Consider the following 23,610-nt stretch of genomic DNA (forward strand, 5'->3'; position numbering starts at 1 on the left):
CCCCTGGTCCTCACCTTCCACCCCACTAACCTCCGTATACATTGCATTCATCCTCCGCCACTTCCACCATCTCCATACAAACTCCACCACTACTATTATATTTCCCTCCCCACCCCTATCAGTGTTTTGGAGAGACCATTCCCTCTGCGACTCACTTGTCAGATCCAACCCCCCGCCAACATCAGCCCACACCCAACTCCCGGCACCTTCATCTGCCACCGCAAGAATTGCAAAACCTGTGCCCACACCTCCACCCTCACCTCCATCCAAGGCCCCAAAGGAAATTTCCACATCCGACAGAAATCTACCTGTACTTCCACAAATGCCATGCACTGTATCCGTTACCGATGTGGTCTCCTCTACATTGGGGAGACAGGGTGCCAACTTGCGGATTGTTTCAGAGAACATCTCTGGGATACCGTCACCAACCAACTCCATCGCCCTGTGGCCAAATACTTTAACTCATCCTCCCATTCCACCAAGGACATGCAGCATGTCTTGGGTCTCCTTCGTCACCAAACCCTAACCACCCGATGCCTGGAGGAAGAATGCCTCATCTTCTGCCCTGGGACACTGCAACCACACAGGATCAATGTAGATTTCACCAGTTTTCTCATTTCCCCTCCCCCCACCTTATCCCGGTCCCAAGCCTCCAACTCGGCACCGCCCTCTTGACCTCTCCATTGTCTTTCCCCTCTATCCGCCCCACCCTTCTTGCCTACCTATCATCTGCTCTCCCACCTTCATCTACCTATTGCATTCTCAGCTACCTTGCCCCAGCCCCACCCTCCTCCCATTTATCTCTCAGCCCCCGGCCCACAAGCCTCATTCCTGATGAAAGGCTCATGCCCAAAATGTCGATTCTCCTGCTCCTTGGATGCTACCTGACCTGCTGTGCTTTTCTAGCACCATACTCTCGACAAATGCCAGACAATGTCCATCTCCAAACAATCAAACAATCACGTGAACTGTAGCTACTCAAGAAGACAGCTCACCACCAACACCTTCTCAAAGGCAACAAGAGTTGGGCAATAAATGCTGGCCAGCCAGCAAGACCTAGGCCCCACAAATGAATTTTTAAAAAAGAATACCTCACATCAACCTACTTCTACCACTAGATGGAGGCAAATAAAACTTGAGGAGAGTGTAATTTTAAACACAAACAGAAATTGCTGGCATTCATTGACATTCATTGTGTTACCATCACTTAATCACTCATTATCAACATACCTGGAGGTTATCATTGATCAGAAACACACCACGTTAACACAGTGGCTACAAGAGCAGAACAGAGGCAAGGAATACGGAGATGAGTAACTCACCTCCTGACTCTCCAAAGCCAGTCCACCATCTACAAAGCACAAGTCAAGAATGTGATGGAATACTTCCCACTTAGCTGGCTGGGTGCAGCACAACAATACTCAAGAAATTTGACACCATCCAAGATAAAGCAGCCTGCTTGATTTGGCACCATGTCTGCAAGCATCCACACCCTCCACCACCAAAGCTCAGTTAAGAGCAATGTGAACTATCAACAAGATACACTGCAGAAATTCACCAAAGATCCTCAGACAGCACCTTCCAAATACACAACCACTTCCTTCTAGAAGGACAAGGGCAGCAGATACATGAGAATACCACCACCTGAAAGTTCCCCTCCAAGCCACTCACCATCCTGACTTGGAAAGCTATCAATGTTCCTTCATTGCCACTGGGTCAAAATCCTGGCCCTCCCTAATAGCATTGTAGGTCTACATACAACATGTGAACTGTAGCTGCTCAAGAAGACAGCTCACCACCAACACCTTCTCAAAGGCAACAAGAGTTGGGCAATAAATGCTGGCCAGCCAGCAAGACCTAGGCCCCACGAATGAATTTTTAAAAAAGAATGCCTCACAGCAACCTACTTCTACCACTAGATGGAGGCAAATAAAACTTGAGGAGAGTGTAATTTTAAACACAAACAGAAATTGCTGGAAAAGCTCAGCAGGTCTGGCAGTATCTCTGAAGGGTCACTAGACATTAACTTTGCTTTCTTTCCACAGATGATGTCAGACCTGCTGAGTTTTTCCAGCAATTTCTGTCCGTGTTTCTGATTTCCAGAATCTTTCTTTTTTATTGATTTGTGGGATGTGGGTATCGCTGGCTGGCCAGCATTGATAGCCCATCTCTATTTGCCCTTGAGAAGGTGATGGTGCCTTCTTGAATCGCTGCAGTCCACTTGCTGTGGGTTGACCCACAATGCCATTAGGGAGGGAATTCCAGAATTTTGACCAATTACTGTGAAGGAACAACGGTATATTTCAAGTCAGGTGGTGCATGACTTGTAAGGGAACTTGCAGGTGGTGGTCTTCCCAAATACCTGTTGCCCTTGTCCTAATAGGTGGAAGTGGTTGTGGGTTTAGAAGGCGCATCTTGTAGATAGTACACATCGCTGCTACTGAGCTACCAATGGTGAAGGGATCGAATGTTTGTAGATGTGGTGTCAATCAAGTGCGTTGCTTTGTCCTGGATGGTGTCAAGCTTCATGAGTGTTGTTGGAGCTGCACCCATCCAGGCAAGTGGGGAGTATTTCATCACACTTGTGGCTTGTAGATGTTGGATAGACTTTGGGGTGTCAGGAAGTGAGTTACTCACTGCAGTATCCCTCGTCTATGACCTGCTCTTGTAGCCACTATGTTTATGTGGCGAGTTCAGATGAGTTTCTGGTCATTGGTAACCCCAAGGACGTTGACAGTGGGGGATTCAATGATGGTAATATCATTGAATGTCAAAGGGTGGTGTTGAGAGTGTCTCTTAATGGTGATGGTCATTGTCTGGCATTTGTGTGGTGTGAATGTTACTTGCCACTTGTCAGCCCAAGCCTGGATATTGTCCAGATCTTGTTGCTTTTGAGCATGGTCTGCTTCAGTATCTGAGGAGTCGCGAATGGTGCTGAACACTGTGCAACACTTCTGATCTTATCTGCACTTCTCTTTTTTTTTGTTGTGTATAATTTTAACATTGGCTGTATTAACGCTGGATGAGGGGCCCTTGTTACATAGTGCTGGTTTCCCTACTTTTGGGCCAGGAGGCTCAAGCTCACGCCCCACTTACTCCAAAGGTGTGTCATAACAACTCTGAATAGGTTGTTTAGAAAGTATCTTCTTATTTATACTGGAGAGCTCGGCCATTGTAGTACAGTAGCATTGTTCCTACTTGTGAACCAAAAGACTCCAGTTCATGTTCCCCTCCAAAGGTGTGTAATACCATCTCTAACCAGATCAATTATAAAATATCTATAGTCCAACTGAGTATAGAGCAAGCAGAACATATTTGCTTTCGACGATATGTGGGGAATTTATTAGATGTCTGCATGGGATGATTGATAGACTCTCTCAGTGCAAAGTTACAAGAATATCATGGATCCAAGACTTACTGGGATTTTATTTGGTCTCTTGTGGTGCAATAGTGGTGTCCCTACTTCTGATCCAGGAGATCTAGTTCAAGTTCCACTGTTCCAATGTGTATCTGAACAGATACATTTTTTAAAAAGTCCATCCTTCCTTAGTGATGAGATCAAACCTGTGAATGAGGTCGTCCCATATAAAGATATAATTCGAAATGGGTGGAAGAACATAGACAGACTTATGTGTAGAAATTAATGAAGGTAAATGGGATCATATGCTTAGGATCATTTATACATGGAGGCCCACAGCACAAAGGCAAATAAGTTGCACTGAAGTTTTCTAAACCTTTCTCAGGTGGGTTGTGTTCCTGATGTCTGTCTCAATTAGAGTTGCAAACCCAGTGGCCATGAAGGGATATCAGAACCAATGTTCCAGAGGTTGCAAATTAAGAACCTGTTTCTAGGAACCCTTTTCAATTAGAGTTAGTAGCTGAAATCCAGTGTGGGAAAGTCAATTCAGTGTGGTTTATGGATAGTGCAGTTAATTTCCTTCACAGGGATGGCGCAGCTGAGAGGCAAGAAACAGGAGCGGAAATGGCACCTTCAGGCATTTTCAGTAGAAAGCAGACGCTATGGCCAACTTAGCAGAAACTTCAATCAACAATGATGTGAAGGAGCTGGTGTTGGGCTAAGATGGACAAAGTTAAAAATCACACAACACCAGGTTGTAGTCCAACAGGTTTATCTGGAAGCACTAGCTTGCAGAGCGCTGCTCCTTCATCAGGTGGTGGTGCTCCGAAAGCTAATGCTTCCAAATAAACCTGTTGGATTGTAACCTAGTGCTGTGTGATTTTTAACCTCAATCAATAAGACACAGTTGCAGGTCTTCTGCTGGAAAAAAGTGCACCCTAGAGCCCTGCAAACATGATGCCTGCAATTTAATAGATAGTCTAATTGTGGTTCAAAACTGCCGCCGTGGATCTGCCTCATCTCTATTTCTGGTCATCTGACATTGTAGATGATCCTGAAACTGTATGAAAAATTGTAATCTGTTTCTACAATAGGGGCTAATTGTTCCATTAAGAGTCCTAATTAGCCAGCTACTGCTATTGGGAGCTCACCTCTGGGACAAATGCCTGGAAGTGGAAACAATTAGCAGCATTGACCTCATACAAGTTGATTGAATTTTCCTCATCATTCCACCTTCACAGTTATCTATTAGGGACTCGGAAAATTTGGCACATCGTGTTATATTTTGCACACTGCCCATTCGTAAAAATGTGAAATTATTAGAGGGAGTGGAGAAACAGTCTACAGATATAGATCCAGAAATGAGAGACTTCAGTTAAATGGTTAATATGGAGAAGCTGGGTTGTTCTTAGATTTTTAAGAGGAGTTCTGAAGGACGTATTCAAAATTATGAGGTATTATGCTTGTCCCCAACTATCCTTGAGAAGGTGTTGATGAACTACTTTCTACAGTTTGTGAGGTGCTTCAGATAGGGGTTTCCAGGATTTTGACTCAGAGAGAATGAAGCAACAGTGGTTCAGTTTCATGTCAGGTTGGTAAGAGACTAGGAAGGGAACTTGCAGGTTGTGGTATCTGCTGTCTTTGTTTTTTTAGGTGGTAGGGGCCACACATTTGGAAGATGCAGCAATAGAGGTTTTGTGATTATCAGAAGAATTACAGAAGAATCAGAAGAAGATAACATGAAGACATTTTTACATATGTGTAGTCAGGAGTTAAAATAAACTGTCCAAGATTAGTGGAGGCAGAATCAGTCATCTTTGAAATAGGGAACTGCATAATCATTTGAAGAGGAAAAGTTCTTACAATAGGGAAAGGGTAGTGGAGCAGAACTAACTGAATTGTGCTTGCAAAAAAATGACACAGATATGAAGAGACAAGTGGCATCCTGTGTTGTAACCATTCTATGGTAATACAGTACTGGCAGTCCTTTTGTGTTAGAAAAGACTTTATGTACTGTCAAAAACTGTGACTCAGCTGGTTAGTTGAGTGGCAGTCAATGAAAATCATAACTGAGCTGTTTACGGGTTTACGGTCTTCGCTCACATCTGCACATGTATACACTTCCAAAAAAAAAAGGTCACAGGAAAGACCTGAGGATAGGCAATACTTACTAAGTTTGTTTCTCTATGGAGTACAAAAGATTAGGGAGTGATTTAATTGCTGTTTTCCAGCTTTTGAATGGAATTGATAGGAGAGATAAAGAGAAACTTTTTCTGCAGATGGGGGAGTCTAAACCAAAGAGCCATTACTTTAAAATCAGAGACAGACTGTTCTAAAGGGAGGTTAGAAAACACTTCTGCTCACAAAATGTGGAACTTCCATCCATTAAAAACAGGAGGTACATTAGGATACAGAACCAAGGTGGGATAGGATATGGATCAGCTGTGATCTCACTGAATGGCAGAACAGACTTAAAGATTTGAATGGTGATCCTTTTTTATTACATAAAAACTCTACATAGATATAAAAGAACAGTGTGGCATTCAACAAAAGACATACCAAGTGTTTCAAAACTGGTTTCTATTGCAGAACTTTAAAAGTGAAGTTCAATATTGCAAAACTGTCAAGAAAAAAATTACAATAATTTTAAATGGGCCTGTACTGACATAACTCACTTGTAAATAGTAACTTCTGTCTAATTTGATAATATGTTTTTTTCAAAGTAAAAAAGGATGCTAATCGAGTGCTGAATTATTCTTACCTCCTTAGATTTGATGGGTAATGCAGATGCTAATTCAAGCCAATGTAGGGCAGTGGCATAGCTCCCAAGATCCCTGTAGCACTATGAATACCAGAAAAGTTAAATTAGTTACAGTAAGTGGAATAGACTTGGTGAATACTATAGCCAAAATCATCTTCTGAAATTCCAATGCTAGAATGGTTCCTGCAGATTGAAAAGCAAGTATAACTCCGCTTTTTAAGAAAGAAGGAAGAGAGAAAATGGGGTTCTACAGATCTGTTAGCCTGACATTAGCAGGAGAGAAATTACTCAAGTCTTTTATCAAGGGTATTATGATGTAATTAGAAGGGCATCATAATAGTTTTCTGGAAGATACCCTATCAAAGAGATTTACAAAAGTTAAGATTAAATCACAAGTCAATTTGAGTGAATAAACCAGGGCTCATTATGTTAACATAAGGGATGTGTTACCACTAAACAAGATCCTTAAGATTCAATCAGGAGAAATTTGCCCCAGTGAGATGGCAACTCAATGAAACTGAAGTGGGGTTTGTCCAGTGCTACAGCTGTGATAGGGAAGTTAGTGAAGTCAACTGTGGGGATTGGAGGCAGTATGTCTGGATGCAGAAAGGACAATAATTGTTAAAGGGAAGGGGGCGGGGAAAATAACTATGCATTGGAGAATATGGATTATTGCTTCTGTTTCAGTGAAATAAAGAAAGCCTAGTAAATACATTCCATAAAAATTCTGATGACCAATACATTGTCAGAAACTGTTAAAATTGGAAGTAGTTTAGTGGGTGATTAGGGTTAACTGATGAATTAGTTGGCCAGATAGATAAATATAAAAGGATAGCAGATAGAATTATTGAGTGAAAGAAACTATAAACTTGAGAATTAATAAACTCCAACCACAAAGAAAGATATTTAGATTCATGTCTCATCCACTGGCTTGGATCCAAATTGACAGAAATTATTACTGTAAACTGGATAGGATGACAAAAGTATCATCATTGCTAATGCTGTGCGAGCCCCAATAGCCCTCGGTCAACCTTTTGAACCTCCTTTACATTGAACACAATTGTATCTGTACTCTTTACAATAGAGTGCAGTAATTTTATGCTTTGGCCAATTGGCATCCCAAAACCCCTTTAGCTATCCCACTGCTAAGCATACAGAAAATTTGCACTAGACTACCTTTGCAATATAGACCGAGTTCACTTTGGAATATCCTGGTTTCAATTCTTCAGCCTGTAAAGTAGAGGATAAAAATAACAACATTTGTTTACTTACAGTAGCAGATGGATTATGATTGTGAATGATTTTGCTAATGAATTTAAGCCCCTTCCGGCTAAAAGAACAATGAGGAAGAATGGCTGCTCCATTTTTTTTTTAAGTGCCCTAAATGGAGGATACTCTGAATCTCCCAGTTATTTTGTTTTACTTTACCCCCATATTACCGCCTAATTGTAGTAGTGCTTATATTTTCCCCAGCACCCATGTTGTGTGTGTGCAAGTGTGAGACACAGTGAAAGACAACAGGTGTACCAATCTTTATTCAGTTTCCACCACCAGGAAGAAAGAAAACACCTGAGTGGCCAGTGACAAGCAGTGCCCTTCACATCAGATGCTGCATGATCAAACAGTGAAGGGGGGGGGGCAGGGATTAAATCAAAATAGAGTTGGAAGGGGAAATAATGCACTCAACTCCCTGTGGTGCCCACCTTTCCCTGAAAATATTGAGGGTGTTGGTGGACACCGCGTGCTCCTTCTCCAGGGACACCTGGGCTCGGACATAGCCGTGGAAGAGGGGCAGGCAACCAGTGGCTGCTCCATTAGTATTTAATAACCAATTGGTCATCAGTGAGATTGAGATGGTATTTCTGCCCCTCATGTACCATCTTAGCAATCTGAACTAGTCAGATAACCAACAGCTGTGTGATCCCAGCAGCACCACGCAAAATCAGTGATCATTGCTGGGTCTATATACTGTCCACAGTGGAGATTATCGCTGGAACTTCACACCAAGCTAAGTGGAGGAATATCACCAGCACAAAGCTGGCAGTCCCCTGCAATGTGGGGTTATGGATGGTTGTTTTGAGAGGCTGGCAACTGGTGGTAAAGGAAAACAAAATGTCACCTTGCAGTTAATGCCTGCAATAGGGGAAAAGAGTCACAAAAAGGTCCCCCCTTTGCTTTATGAAAGCCTGTGCAGGTGAAGCTGCCAGCTTCCCATGTAGCATCTGCTGGATTTTAGCAGGTCCCCTGGCCTTCACAGCTGCTGCTCTGTTTTGGGAGTGGTGGTCTGAAATCCAGCTGAACAGGTTAAGATTACTTCTGGAAAAAGACAGGGAATGATCAAAGGCAAGAACATACAAGAGGAAGAGACCTCCTTTTACTAAGTCAAAAAAAGCTCTCTGTCCCAGATAGGATGAAATATTTTTATAATCTATAATTGCAGGTGAGGTGCCGGATGACTGCAGAGTGGCTAATGTTGTGCCTTTGTTTAAGAAGGGATGTAAGGAGAAGCCTGAGAACTATAGACCTGAGAGTCTGACTTTGGTCGTAGGTAAGTTATTGGAAGTGATTCGGAAAGATATGATTTATATACATTTGTAGAGGCAAGAAATGTTTAGGGATAATCAGCATAGTTTTGTATGAGGAAATCATGTCTCACAAACTTAATTAAGTTTTCTGAGAAAGTAACCAAGAAGATTGATGACAGCAAAGTGGTGGACATTGTTTACCCGGACTTTAGTAAAGTCTTTGGTAAGGTTCTGCATGGTAGATTAATTAGAAAATTAGATCGCATGAGATTCGGGGTGAGCTTGCCAATTGGAATCAAAATTTGATTAATGGCAGGAGACAGAGAGTGATGGTGGAGGATTGTTTATTGGACTGGAGGCCTGTGACCAGTAATGTTCCACAGGGATCAGTAATCTGTCCACTTTTGTTTGTCATTTATATAAATTCTTTATATGAAAATAAAGAAGGCACGGTTAGTAAGTTTGTGGATGACACCAAAATTGGTGGTATAGTGAACAGTAAAGAAGGTTATCTAAGGTTACAAAGAGATCTTGATCAATTGGGTCAATGGGTTGAGAGCAGCAGATGGAGCATAATTTGGATAAACGTGAGATATTGCATTTTGGTGAAACAAGCAAAGGCAAAACCTTCACAATTCAAAGTAGGCCCTCGGGTAGTGTTGTAGAACAGAGAGACTAAGGGTTCAGTTACATAATTCTTTGAAGTTTGTGATGCGTATAGATAGGGTGGTTAAGAATATCTTTAGCATGTTTGCCTTCATTGCTTAGACCTTTGAGTGTCAGTGTTGGAATGTTACGCTGATGTTGTACAGAACGTTGGTGAGGCCTCTTCTGGACTACTGTGTGCCATTCTGGTCACTCTGCTTTAGGGAATATATCATGAAACTGAGGAATGTTCAGAAGAGATTTACCAGGATGTTGCCAGGAATGGAAGGTTTGAGTTATAAAAATAGGCTGGGACTTTTTTCACGGGAGCATAGGAGGTTGAAGAGATGACCTTCTGGAGGTTTATAAAATTATAAGGTGCATAAATCAGGTGAATAGCAAGGGTCTTTTCCCTTTGGTAGGGGAGTTCAAAATAAGGGGACGCATTTTTTAAGGTGAGAGGAGAAAGTTTTCAAAATGACATAGGCACAACTCTTTTACACAGACAGTAGTTAGTGTATGAAATGAACTGCTAGAGGAAGCAGTGGATGTAGGTTCAGTTACAACATTTAAAAGACATTTGGATAAGTACATGAATAGGAAATGTTTGGAAGGATATGGGCCAAATGCAGCAAATGGGATTAGTTTAGTTTGGGAACATAGTCAGTGTGGACAGGTTGGACTGAAGGGTCTGTTTCCATGTTGTATGATTATGATAAGAGCACAAAAAAGAATCAGCACCTTTAAAGCAAAAGGAAAATATTACTTCCTGGGATTACAGAAATTATCCTGAATGCACAACCCTGCCCTTTTCTGAAAGAGATATATATAATTTTTTAATGTTTTTGATAATCATTAGCTTTTTCCCCCATTATAAGAACCTTCACATTATTAGCGATACAACATAAAAACACTAACATTTAGATCAAACTAGATCTCACCTTTAAAAAGTTTTTTACAGCTTCATCAATGGTGGAACTTGGAGGTGTTCCATAGAAAGTTGCAGCTGCCTTCCTTTCGATCCAACCTAATTGCGCTACCTGCAAAAGAAAATTCAAGTACCTTGTAAAATTTTATAAAGTGATACACACCTACCATATAAACAATACTTATTTTACAAAGGTCTTTGTGGCATATTTCAAACAAACTGAACTGCTGACGTGAGAAATTATTTCAAAAACATCTTCTGAATTGATACAGCAGATAGTATTGCTGTAAATTAAATGTAACCTTTTCATATGTACAGTACTAGGATTTTTACAACTCTAGTACATGCCTCCAAAGTAACAGTCATATGTTTACACACTGCACGACCAAAGCTATTAAAAGTCACATGGCTAAAACAGAGTGTTCTAAGGAGTCTTCAAGTGGATGTTTCTAACATTTTTTTTTACACTTTTGTCTTACTCTTTAATTATTACCTTATTTGTAAACTTCTGCATATTATTTAATGTGCAATTACACAGACCTACGTTGGCTTCTGGCAGTGGCATGCTTTTATTTTAAAATTCACATCCTTGTTCCTTCCCCATCTCTAGCCTTCTCCAGCAACAAAGCCCTCAGAGACCTCTGTGCTTTCCAAATTTTGCTTCCTGCACATTCACAATTTTCATTACTCCATCTTTGGTGGCTGCACCTTCAAATGCCTGGACTTTAAGCTCCTGAATTTTCTCCCTAAAACATGCAGCTTTGCTATCTCTCTTCTCATTAGATGCTTCCTAACACCTACCACTTTTACCAAGCTTTTGGCCACCTGTCCTAATGACTTCTCATGTGGCTTGGTGTCAAATGTGGTTTGGAATGCTTCTGAATTGCCTCTTAATATGTTTTACAACATTCTACATACATTAGTTACTATTACTGTGGTTATGTGGAGCAATTGAAGAAAATCTATTTTGTTCACACTTTATGAACAAAGGTTCTAACTTATAATAACAGTTTCTTGTTTTTTTTTTATTTCGTAACCTTTTAAAAAAAGTAATATTTCAACTGCTTACTACTCCTTTGCAATACTGACTAACACAAATTGGGACGAGAGTGAATTATTCCTAAGCCTTTGATTTGTTACTTGAAAAACAGAAGTAACTGAAAAACATCACATGAGAGCTCAGATTACTTCAGATGACAAACTGGAGTCAACGTCCCAGACTTTGCATTATAATGACTGAAAATATCAGCATCTGCCATCACAGCCTCATAATTCTGACTCACTATGAGCAATGCTACAGCAGGTCCTTGCATTTTTGCTAAGCACGTTTGTTAAAAATGTTGGATTTATGAAACTCTTGAATACAATAAAACCAGTATTTCCACTTTATAACATTGCTCACCAACATTGAGGTTGAAATACAAATCTCGAATTAACACAATTTCATTGATAAGTCTAACAAATTTCTTGGAGGGGTGGTATCACAATGCTTGGAGTTGACGTTACATGGAGGATAAGTCCAATGCAATGTGAAACTGTAATTAAATTGTGCCCATAATTTCCCTTAGACTTCAGGGACACCTTATAAGTAGACATGGAGTGAACTGTAATATACTGGCACTGCTATTCTGCGCTGTCCATACAATAACATCGCGGAAAGAAGAGGGACAGGAATGGTTGTTGGAGGTTCCTGGTTACAGATGTTTCAGTAAGATTGGGGGGGGGGGTGGCGTTGCTAATTAGAAATGGTATAACGGCTGCAGAAAGGCAGTTCGAAGGGGATCTGCCTTTGGAGGTAGTATGGAGGAAGTCAGAAATAGGAAAGGAGCAGTCACCTTGTTGGGTGTTTACTATAGGCCCCCCAATAGCAGCAGAGATGTGGAGAAACAGATTGGGAAACAGATTTTGGAAAGGTGCAGAAGCCACAGGGTAGTAGTCATGGGCGATTTCAACTTCCCAAATATTGATTGGAAGCTCTTTAGATCAAGTAGATTGGACGGGGTGGTGTTTGTGCAGTGTGTCCAGGAAGCTTTTCTAACTCAGTATGTAGATTGTCCGACCAGAGGGGAGGCCATATTGGATTTGGTACTTGGTAACAAACCGGGACAAGTGATGGGTTTGTTAGTGGGTGAGCATTTTGGTGATGGTGACCACAATTCTGTGACTTTCACCTTGGTTATGGAGAGAGGTAGGTGCGTGCAACAGCGCAGGTTTTACAATTGGGGGAAGGGTAAATACGATGCTGCAAGACAGGATCTGAGGAGCATAAATTGGGAGCATAGGCTGTCAGCGAAGGATGTCATTGAAATGTGGAACTTTTTCAAGGAACAGATACGACGTATCCTTGATATGTATGTACCTGTCAGGCAGGAAAGAGATGGTCATGTGAGGGAACCTTGGTTGATGAGGGAGGTTGAATATCTTGTAAGGAGGAAGGAGGAGGCTTACATAAGATTGAGGAAACAAGGTTCAGACAGAGCATTGGAGGGATACAGGATAGCCAGGAGGGAGCTGAAGAAAGGGATTAGGAGAGCTAAGAGAGGGCATGAAAAATCTTTGGCGGGTAGGATCAAGGATAACCCCAGGGCCTTTTATGCGTATATGAGAAACATGAGAATGACGAGAACGAGGGTAGGTCCGATCAAGGACAGTAGTGGGAGACTGTGTATTGAGTCGGAAGAGATAGGAGAGGTCTTGAATGAGTACATTTCTTCAGTATTTACAAATGAGAGGGACCGTATTGTTGAAGAGGAGAGTATGAAACGGACTGGTAAGCTAGAGGAGATACTTGTTAGGAAGGAAGATGTGTTGGGCATTTTGAAAAACTTGAGGATAGACAAGTCCCCCGGGCTTGACGGGATATATCCTAGGATTATGTGGGAAGCAAGAGAGGAAATTGAAGAACCGTTGGCAATGACCTTTTCGTCTACACTGTCAATGGGGGTGGTGCCAGTGGACTGGAGAGTGGCGAATATTGTGCCCCTGTCCAAAAAAGGGAATAGGGATAACCCCGGGAATTACAGGCCAGTTAGTCTTACTTCGGTGGTAGGCAAAGTAATGGAAAGGGTACTGAGGGATAGGATTTATGAGTATCTGGAAAGACACTGCTTGATTAGGGACAGCCAGCACGGATTTGTGAAGGGTAGGTCTTGCCTTACAAGTCTTATTGAATTCTTTGAGGAAGTGACCAAGCATGTGGATGAGGGTAGAGCAGTGGATATAGTGTACATGGATTTTAGTAAGGCATTTGATAAGGTTCCCCATGGTAGGCTTATGCGGAAAGTCAGGAGGCATGGGATAGTGGGAAGTTTGGCCAGTTGGATAGAGAACTGGCTAACCGGTCGAAGTCAGAGAGTGGTGGTAGATGGTAAATATTCAGCCTGGAGCCCAGTTACAAGTGGAATTCCGCAGGGATCAGTTCTGGGTCCTCTGCTGTTTGTAATTTTTATTAATGACTTGGAAGAGGGAGTCGAAGGGTGAGTCAGTAAATTTGCAGATGATACGAAGATTGGTGGAGTTGTGGATAGTGAGGAGGGCTGTTGTCGGCTGCAAAGGGACTTAGATATGATGCAATGCTGGGCTGAGGAGTGGCAGATGGAGTTCAACCCTGTCAAGTGTGAGGTTGTCCATTTTGGAAGGACAAATAAGAATGCGGAATACAGGGTTAACGGTAGGATTCTTAGTAAGGTGGAGGAGCAGAGGGATCTTGGGGTCTATGTTCATAGCTCTTTGAAAGTTGCCACTCAGGTGGATAGAGCCGGCAAGAAGGCCTATGGTGTATTAGCGTTCATTAGCAGAGGGATTGAATTCAAGAGTCGTGAGGTGATGTTACAGCTGTATAGGACCTTGATCAGGCCACATTTGGAGTACTGTGTGCAGTTCTGGTCGCCTTATTTTAGGAAAGATGTGGAAGCTTTGGAGAGGGTGCAGAGGAGATTTACCAGGATGTTGCCTGGAATGGAGAATAGGGCATACGAGGATAGGTTGAGAGTGCTAGGCCTTTTCTCATTGGAACAGCGAAGGATAGAGGTGACTTGATAAAGGTTTATAATATGATCAGGGGAATAGATAGAGTGGACAGTCAGAGACTTTTTCCCCGGATACAACAGAGTGTTACAAGGGGACATAAATTTAAGGTGAAGGGTGGAAGGTATAGGGGGGATGTCAGGGGTATGTTCTTTACCCAGAGATTGGTGGGGGCATGGAATGCGCTGCCTGTGGGAGTGGCAGAGGCAGAATCATTGGTGACCTTTAAGCGGCAATTGGATAGGTACACGGATAGGTACTTAAGCTAGGACAAATGTTCGGCACAACATCGTGGGCCGAAGGGTCTGTTCTGTGCTGTACTGTTCTATGTTCTAGGTTCTAACTGTGAGGGTAGGAGCCCTGTGCATACATGAAATTACATGTGGACAGGAGAATAGTCGCTCAGGGAAGGCAATGTAAACAAATACTGTCAACTCTGACTGTCGCAGCTCAAATTCAAGAAGACCACATTGGAAGAGCGCTGCTGTGTGAAGGAAGGAAAATAGCAGGGGCAGGAGCAATAAATTTCAATTCCTCCCTGACCACAGGAAAGAGGTATTAGATACTGGAGGACAGTACTACAGTAATGTAATCCATAGCTCTTACTCATGCAGGGAATAAGAGATAAATAGGAAACTTCAGGCCAGTCACTCTAACCTCAGTGGTGGGGAAACTATTGGAAGCTAGTCTGAGGAACAGAAATAAACTGCACTTGGAGAGGCAAGAATTGATCAAGACTAGTTAATATAGATTATTAAGTGAAGATAATTTCTGCTCAACTTGATTGATTTTTTGAAAGAGGTAACCAGGTGTGTAGATGAAGCAATGCATTCAATGTCATTTACTTGAACTTCAGTAAGACCTTTAATAAGGGCCCACATGAGAAGTTGATAGCGAAGGGAAAAGCCAAAAGCATTCACATTTGGCTGAGTGGCAGGAAGCAGAGGTTGATGGTTGAAGTGGTTTTGTCTCTGGATGTCTGTGTCCAGTGTTGGGACTCGGGGTGCTGGCAGGTGGGACTAGATTGGGTTGGGATATCTGGTCGGCATGGACGGGTTGGACCGAAGGGTCTGTTTCTATGCTGTACATCTCTGTGATATATGTTTGTGGGATATATAAACAATTCAGACTTGAATTTAGAAAGGTTGATCAGTAAGTTCATGGATGATAAGCGACTTGGTGGGATGGTAAATAGTGAGGAGGATAGCTTTACATTCCAGCCAGATAGGTTGATCAATGATAAATGAAATTCAATATGGATAAATATTCAATATGTATTCCCCACACAGGGTCATTGGAGCTATGACTAATGGATCCAGCCACAGCAGAGATTATTGTCACTGTGGTCCTGGTGCAATGATTTGTGCAGAGAAATTGAGAAGAAACAGATGCTTAACAGATCCAGGACTAGCAGCAACCTTCAGCAGCTGTGGAACAGTCTCCACATGAAGCAGTCACAGCTGAAGCTCCCCAAAGGACGTGGAGGAGGTACACACTCCATCATTCTTGCTGCCATTTCCTCCAGATAAGTATGGTAGGACACTGTCACAGAACTATGCTAACTGCTGGAGTGGGATTAGTGACTGAAGAGGGTGGGTGGCCATTCTATCCCAGTGGGCATCATAATGACAGATGTATTAACTCGTTACTTCCAAATATCCACCAAGCACCTGTGTAGGATCTTTAAAGCCTTTACTAAAAATGTATTAAGGCTGTTATGGACTAAATTTATGCCAGATCACATTGCTTCATCTTATTTCCCCAGTGCTGCAGCCAGCATGTAAGCTTTCTAAAATGTAATGTTCCCAAACCGAACAATGATCAATCACATTCTGCACAACATTGGACATGAGGGAAAGGGTAGAACTCCTTTATTAAAGGTTCTAACATGGCATGGTGGGCAGGATGGCTAGACTGTGTAGCTTGCTTCTTGTAACTCTAATTCCAATGACAGTTGATCAGACGAATGATGTAAAATAGCAATGAATTTATGAACGTGAGATTTATTTCCAATGGAGTCTAAACTGTACCACCTATATGCCCTCAAAAGCCTTTTTATTTCATTTCCTCCCACTAGATATATTGTGAAGGGCAATCCTTAGGTGGCAGCATTTGATCTGCTGCATAGCTTATTTCTAGATACAGTGCCAGTGCCATAAATCCTGGAAAGTCCCGGTGGTCCCAAGTACTTACACCAGTGGTGAACGCAAGATAGCATGGGCACAATGCAATATGATATGAACAGCACAAAATCGAGTGAGAAAACTTGCCAGAGCTCATGAAGATAAATCCTCCATGGATCTCTCTGAAATTGACACAGTACGTATGCACATCCTTGGCCTTATTCTCATCTCAGTTGTGATTGGAATACAAATCCATGAATCCTAGATACCAGTCAGTGCTGCCCGAACTCAGTGCGCATGAATACAAGTAGTAAATACTGGCAGTACATTACGGTTGTTAAAGACTCCGTCATCAAGTCCAATAATGTTCAACTAATTTCAAAGTTAAGTCATTCTGGACTTAAAATCAACGCTATTTCTCTCTCCAAATATGTTGAACTTGTTGTCCTTCTCCAACTGGGTTTTACAATTGGGTTCAAATGAATTTTTCGAATAGTATAAAGTGTGTAGGGACATTCTTTGGTGGGTGGGAGGGAATCATCAGGAAGACAAAGAGAGGATGTGAGATAGCTTTGGCAAATACATTTAAGGATAATCCAAAGAGAGCAAGGAGCGACTAAAGAGAGAGAAGGGCCCCTTAAAGATCAAACAGGTCGTCTTTGTGTTGAAGCTCAGGAGATGGCAGAGATACTAAATGAATATTTCACGATGGTTTTTACTGTGGAGAAAGAAACGGAAACTAGAAAACTCAGGGAAATAAATATTGATGCTTTGAAATTGTACAAATTACAGAAGAGGAAATGCTGGAGGTCTTAGAAAATATAAAGGTGGATAAATCTCCAGGACCTGATCAATTGTATCCCAGGAGAGTGTGGGAAGTGAGATTGCAGAGTCTCGTGCAGAAATACATGTATCATCTATACTGTGGGTGAGGTGCTTCTGAAATCTGTTCTGCCATCTCCTTGGGTTCAGTTACAATATAGAGTACATAGCAAAGTGATACAAAACTGAACTAAGGGCTTTTTATTATAAGCTTTAACAGGATCTTTCATTAAACTTCATTTTCCTGTTCCATCATCTCTCCTGAACATGCCTTCTCTTTCTGGATTCAGATCCCTGCATGTTGCCTAGGTGCCCATTCTTAATAGGAATCTAGAAGAATGCTCACAGGTAATTCAAATGTGGAGACAGTCAAAGCTGCAACACCTCATTAGAACATAAGGAATAAGAGCAGGAGTTGATGATGTTGCCTGGTGAGCCTGCTCTGAAATGCAAAAGACTTGGAAAAAGTGAGGACTGCAGATGCTGGAGATCAGAGTCCTCATTTCTGATGAAGGGCTTATGCATAAACGTCGATTCTCCTGCTCCCCGGATGCTGCCTGACCTGCTATGCTTTTCCAGCACCATACTCTAGACATGCAATAGACTTGAGCTGAAAATGTGTTGCTGGAAAAGCACAGCAGGTCAGGCAGCACCCAAGGAGCAGGAGAATCGACATTTCGGCCATGAGCCCTTCTTCAGGAATCCTGCCTGACCTGCTGTGCTTTTCCAGCAACACGTTTTCAGCTCTGATCTCCAGCATCTGCAGTCCTCACTTTCTTCATGCAATAGACTTGGCCAATCTTCTGCCTTAGCTCAATTTTCCCACCAACTCCCCATATTCTATGATTCCAACAAACCAAACATCTGTCCATCTCAGACTTAAACAAATTCAACAGTGAAGCAATACAGAACTCCAAGGATTCACAAACCACCAAATAAAGTCATTAAGAGTCATACAGCATGGAAACAGATTCTTCAGTCCAACTCATCCTTGCTGAACAGACATCCCAATCACCAGCGTTTGGCCCGTATCTGTCTAAATGCTTACTATTCACATACCCATCCAGATGCCTTTTAAATGTAATTACACCCACCTCCATTACTTCCTCTGGCAGTTTGTTCCATACATGCACCACACTCTGTGTGAAAATGTTATTTCTCAGGTCTTGTTAAATCTTTCCCCTCTCACCTTAAACCTGTGCTCTCTAGTTTTGGAATCCTCCACCCTAGGAAAAAGATCACCCTATCCATGCTGCTCATGATTTTACAAACCTCTATAAAGTCACCCCTCGGCCTTGGATGCATTAGGGATAATAGACCCAGCCTACTCAGCCTCTCCCTATAACTCAAACTCCCCAGTCCAGGCAACATCTTTGCAAATCTTTTCTGCATCCACTCAAGGTTAACAACATCCTTCCTTATGGAAGGGTGAACAGAATTGTACAAGTGTTCTAAAATGTAGCCTCAATGTCGTGTACAGCTGCAACATAGCATCCCAACTCCAATAACTAATGTTCTGACTAATGAAGGAAACTGTGCCAAATGCCACCTTCACCAGCCTGTCTACCTGCGACTCCACAAATCCCTGCATAATGATATCAACTGGCCTCCAGGATGCACAATATTAGTCCATTTAAATTGATCTAAAGAGCTTTGGCATGGCCACATATGGCAAGTTGCATATGCGTGATTCGTCGTACTCCCTGAGGATTCCACCCGAAACTTATCACAGAAGGTAAGACAGGTATGAAACACTGCACAAAATATTATTTAAAAAATTGAAAAATGATAAGTTGAGTTACATGGCTGCATGCTGTCAAACAGGTGTGCAGAATCCATCTTCAATACAAGATTTATTTTAAGTTGTATGAATTTAGTGTCAAAATCAATATCATTCTGTGAAGATGGCAATAATGAGGTTGAACATTCTATAATATGCCATTTGATTGATTAGATATAGTCATAGATGTGTTGCTTCTAAGTTACAATTTAAACAATTTCTTGTATTGCTCTCTAACTGGGAAATTATGCAGGCAGGTGCCCTCATCATAACCTTCCAAATGAATTTCATGAAGCACATATCCAGAATCTGTAAAAACAGATCACTCTCAAATTTTCTCTTCTCTGTGCAGAAGAGCTCAGGACCACAGCTGCATCAATGTTTAAATGTTAACACGCGGACAATTGACTCCAAACCCATGTTCTACAGTAACACTGTTCACTAAACTTCAGAAGGCTCCATTTCAATTCCAAACTCATCTTTGGTCACATACTGTGCCCCTTCTGTGTTATGTCCATGCCCAAACATGCCTGGAGAGGGATCATGCAGAGTCTGCTGTGATACTTGAGATGTTTCATGATTGAGGAGTACCAGAGGGACTGGGGTGTATTACCAACTTCAGGACTGTCAGCCCCTTAATTGTCTGAGGGCTACCATTAAAGAATAAGGCTGCATGACTGATTTCTCAACCTCTCATTGTCACAAGTAGGGTTCCTGTTAGTTCACAGTTTGGCTGCCACCTCCAAGAGTCAATGAACTCTTTGGGGTGGAACTATGAATGCTTGGTTTTGTAAGAAATTAAGGTAAGTTAAATGTAATAAATAGCTTTTTTTTCAAAAACTGAGTGTTTTTGTTTTCATCAATCAACACTTAAGAGCTTTCTTTAACCTCAGCATAGTTACTGAGGTAGATGTTTTGGGAGATGATAATGGGCCATGAGCTTGCTTGATTTGGAACTAAGTTGATTATAAACTACCATGCTGGTAAAGGGATACTGGTTTGCATGGAAGGTATGTAGGAGGGTAGATAAAGGGTCATACCTTGGCATGGAGAGTAAGAGGGTTATGGGGATTTACTGAGAACATCAAGTAGATGGATGGGGCAAAGGCAATGTGCTGGGGTGGGGAAATGGACTGGGAGGTGTGAGAGTTGGTTTTAAGTTGGTTTTATTGTTTTTCTTATAGCTTCAAAGTGTCAGTGTACTTTTGCCCACCCTGCTTCGTACCTGGCAGCTTCTGATCTCTTTCCAGGGTTGCCCTCATTCTACCAAAACGTCAGCCCTTTTCCCAGAACCAAGATCTGGTTGGATGCAGAGGTGAGAATTATCCCCTCTCTGTGTTTTTGACCTGGGGGTGAAAATTTAGGCCTTAGCTTTTCTGAATTGAGTAAAATGTCCGATTGAATCGAAAAGAGGCAGATGCAGGCATTCAATTTTTATCTTTGGTTACTGCAGTTACCCACTGCTTAACTTTCAGGCTTAAATGTATGATCAGTACCAATACTTATTAATTAATTAACACAATTGTTAATAATCCACTTGAGATGTGAAAACACTTAAAAAAGTTAATTTCATTCAAATAAAAATGTTTAAAGGTATAAATTTGTAAAGGAGACTCTCCAGTATTTTCATTGCACTAAGAAAGTTGAATAATCTTTGGTCAGAAGCCAATAATTATTCAAGTTTGGAATGCTGGCATTTTAAACTGCAATGCAGCAATAAATCCCAAAACTGAAAATGTAACATTTTGCTCCTGAATGCTAGATTTCAAGATACAGATATAATCTGGACCAACCAACCCAACCACCCCGTAGCCCAACACTTTAACTCCCCCTCCCACTCCACTAAGGACATGCAGGTCCTTGGACTCCTCCATCGCCAGACCATGGCAACACGACGGTTGGAGGAAGAGCGCCTCATCTTCTGCCTGGGAACCCTCCAACCACAAGGGATGAACTCAGATTTCTCCAGTTTCCTCATTTCCCCTGCCCCCACCTTGTCTCAGTCAAATCCCTCGAACCCAGCACCGCCTTCCTGACCTGCAATCATCTTCCTGACCTCTCCGCCCCCACCCCACTCCGGCCTATCACCCTCACCTTGACCTCCCTCCACCTATCGCATTTCCAAAACCCCTCCCCCAAGTCCCTCCTCCCTACCTTTTATCTTAGCCTGCTGAACACACTTCCCTCATTCCTGAAGAAGGGCGTATGCCCGAAACGTTGATTCTCCTGTTCCTTGGATGCTGCCTGACCTGCTGCGCTTTCCCAGCAACACATTTTCAGCTCTGATCTCCAGCATCTGCAGCTCTCACTTTCTCTCACAGATATAATTATATAAACTTAGGGCGAGGATAGTGCCAAGGGAGAAACAGTTATGGAGTCATAGTCATAGAGTTAAAAGAAGATACTGTATGGAATATATCAGGTAATGGCAGATTTTAAGAGCTCAATTACTACAGGAAGAGGAGAACAGCCAGACAATTGGTCCTAATTTCAGTAAGGGAAAAAAAGGAGGGGGAAGGAGTAGGATAAGTAGAACAACACGTCAAGAATGTAATAGCAACAAAAAAAGGACAGCTTACAGGAGCACCATCAAGGTGGCAAACAGTGGGACAAAATTGGTTGTGATGAAGAGTTATGGTAATTGGCCAGGATGGTGCATATAATAACTAATCAGATGACAGACCTTCTTCTTCTTCAGTAAGGTGGTGGAAGACCTTAAGGGCCTAAACAGTCTTGAGAAGAAAATGTGTTTGGTAATAAAACAAGAACCTGGATTTTTTTTTTTGATGTAGCTTCAAAGAAAGGAGGTAGGAGTATCATTTCCAGAAACCAGATGCTACAATAAGATCCATTAAAATATCACTTGAATAAGTAACTTTCAATTAATGAGCATCGAGTGCGTAGGTTGGATTTTCACTCCAGAGAAATAACAGTCATAATACATCATTACCACTCCAATTAATTGAAACTGCAGTTTTAACTTTCATTTCTCTGTGGGCTTTAGTGTACTGTCAAAACCAGAGTGCAGGCCAGAGAAAACACAGCTGTAATCTCTAGTTTCTCATGACCAGGGAGAAGGATTTCAGCCACAAGCTTAAGAACCATTACATGTCTCTGCAGAATTTCTGCCCTTCAAGAACATTATTTTACATCCTTTGAGAATTGGGTCGAAATCTGCCAGCTTACACAACGAAAGAGTGAAGTCAACCAGTTCTCCATTTTATGGACTCTTTAGCTCTACATCAGGGATATGGCTAGTTTTCTACACATTTATATAAATCTCAGGTCTCGATTATAACAGTAACACAATGTAAATTTACAATATGGAACTGCCTGGCAAATGACAGCCATTTCAATGCATATATTATTGAGTTCATTTGGCTAAAACTTCATGTTGGAATTTGCAAAAACAAATTTAAAAAACTCAATTTACAAATGCTTGTTTATTTTCAAGGAAACATAGTATTTTCATAGCATTAGGAAAGTTGAATAATCTTTTGTCAGAACTCAATACGTACTCAAACTTTTACACTCAATCACTGCAAACTTAAATTTAATCTTTGTTTATCATTGTTTTGAACCCATACTTTTAAAAAAATCCAGTTTTTAATTTCCTCCTTAGTATGTGTTACCTAGTTCTATGCTTAGACTTGTGGAAATTCTGAATTGTAAATGCCAAAGGTACAAAATGGAAATTAGACAGTTGGCCTTTATTTCAAGGGGAGTGGAGTACAAGAGTAGTGAAATTTTATTACAAGTACAGAACAACCTCAATTATCTGAACGTCAATTATCCAAATTTTGGATTATCTGAACAAGATCTCAAGGTCACGTAAAAACATTATCCGTTAGCCGTACAATCAGTTATCTGAACAAAATACTTCCCACTCGTCTCATTCAGATAATCCTGGTTGTTCTGTAGATGAAGTGAGGCCACATCTGGAGTACTGGGAGCAGTTTTCGTCTCCTTACTTTAAAATATATTATTTCATTGTTTTGTGAGCAAAGATTAAATAGGTTGCAACTCTTCTATTGGAGTTTAGACAAATGAGATATATAGGATTTTTAAGGGGCTTGACAGGGTAAATGCTGACAGGATGTTTCCCCTCATGGGAAAGTCTAGAATCAGATGGTGTAATTCAAGAAGGGGCAACAATTTAAGACTGAGATGAGGAGGAATTTCTTCTCACAGCGGTTTGAGTATCTTTGCAACTCCTTGCCACAGACAGTTGTGAGGACTAAAACCTTGTGTATATTTAAGACTAAGACAGATAAATTATTTATCAGTGGGGAAATAGAAGGTTATAGGGTAAGGAAAGAAAAGTGGAAGTGAGGATCAGCCATGATCCTATTGAATCGTGGAGCAGGCTTGACGGGCTGAACAAAACAGGAGTACGCCATTCAAGATTGTTCTGTCATTGAATGAGATTGCATATGACATTGATCCGAATTTAAATCCCATCTACCTCTCTTGAGTCCACTGCAACCTAAAAAAAAACTATTGCTCTCAGTCTCAGAGTTAAAAATATTCATTGAGTCTGCATCAATTTCCTTTTGAGTGTTCCATGTTCATCAGAAGTTGTTTCTATCTTGCTTGCATTTTATATTTATGACCTTTTGTCCCAGACTCAACACCCACCCAT

The 23,610-nt window shown here is 41.5% G+C and overlaps 1 protein-coding gene across 2 annotated transcripts in view; it reads right to left on the reverse strand.

Moving 5' to 3' along the window:
• The window catches only part of LOC122553844 (regulator of microtubule dynamics protein 3-like), a 265,040-nt gene that overhangs the window by 12,564 nt on the left and 228,866 nt on the right, over nt 1–23,610 (reverse strand). For both annotated transcript variants that reach the window (XM_087990143.1, XM_043698252.2), the window contains exons 9-11: nt 10,231–10,329; nt 7,296–7,349; nt 6,120–6,200 (exon numbers count right to left, since the gene is read on the reverse strand). In XM_087990143.1, coding sequence (XP_087846269.1) covers nt 6,120–6,200; nt 7,296–7,349; nt 10,231–10,329 — 234 coding nt within the window. The remainder of the gene's footprint in view (nt 1–6,119; nt 6,201–7,295; nt 7,350–10,230; nt 10,330–23,610) is intronic.

This window comes from Chiloscyllium plagiosum, unplaced genomic scaffold, assembly GCF_037043375.1.
Source record: "Chiloscyllium plagiosum isolate Xiang-an unplaced genomic scaffold, Cpla_swu_hap1 HiC_scaffold_8, whole genome shotgun sequence".
NCBI lineage: Eukaryota > Metazoa > Chordata > Chondrichthyes > Orectolobiformes > Hemiscylliidae > Chiloscyllium > Chiloscyllium plagiosum.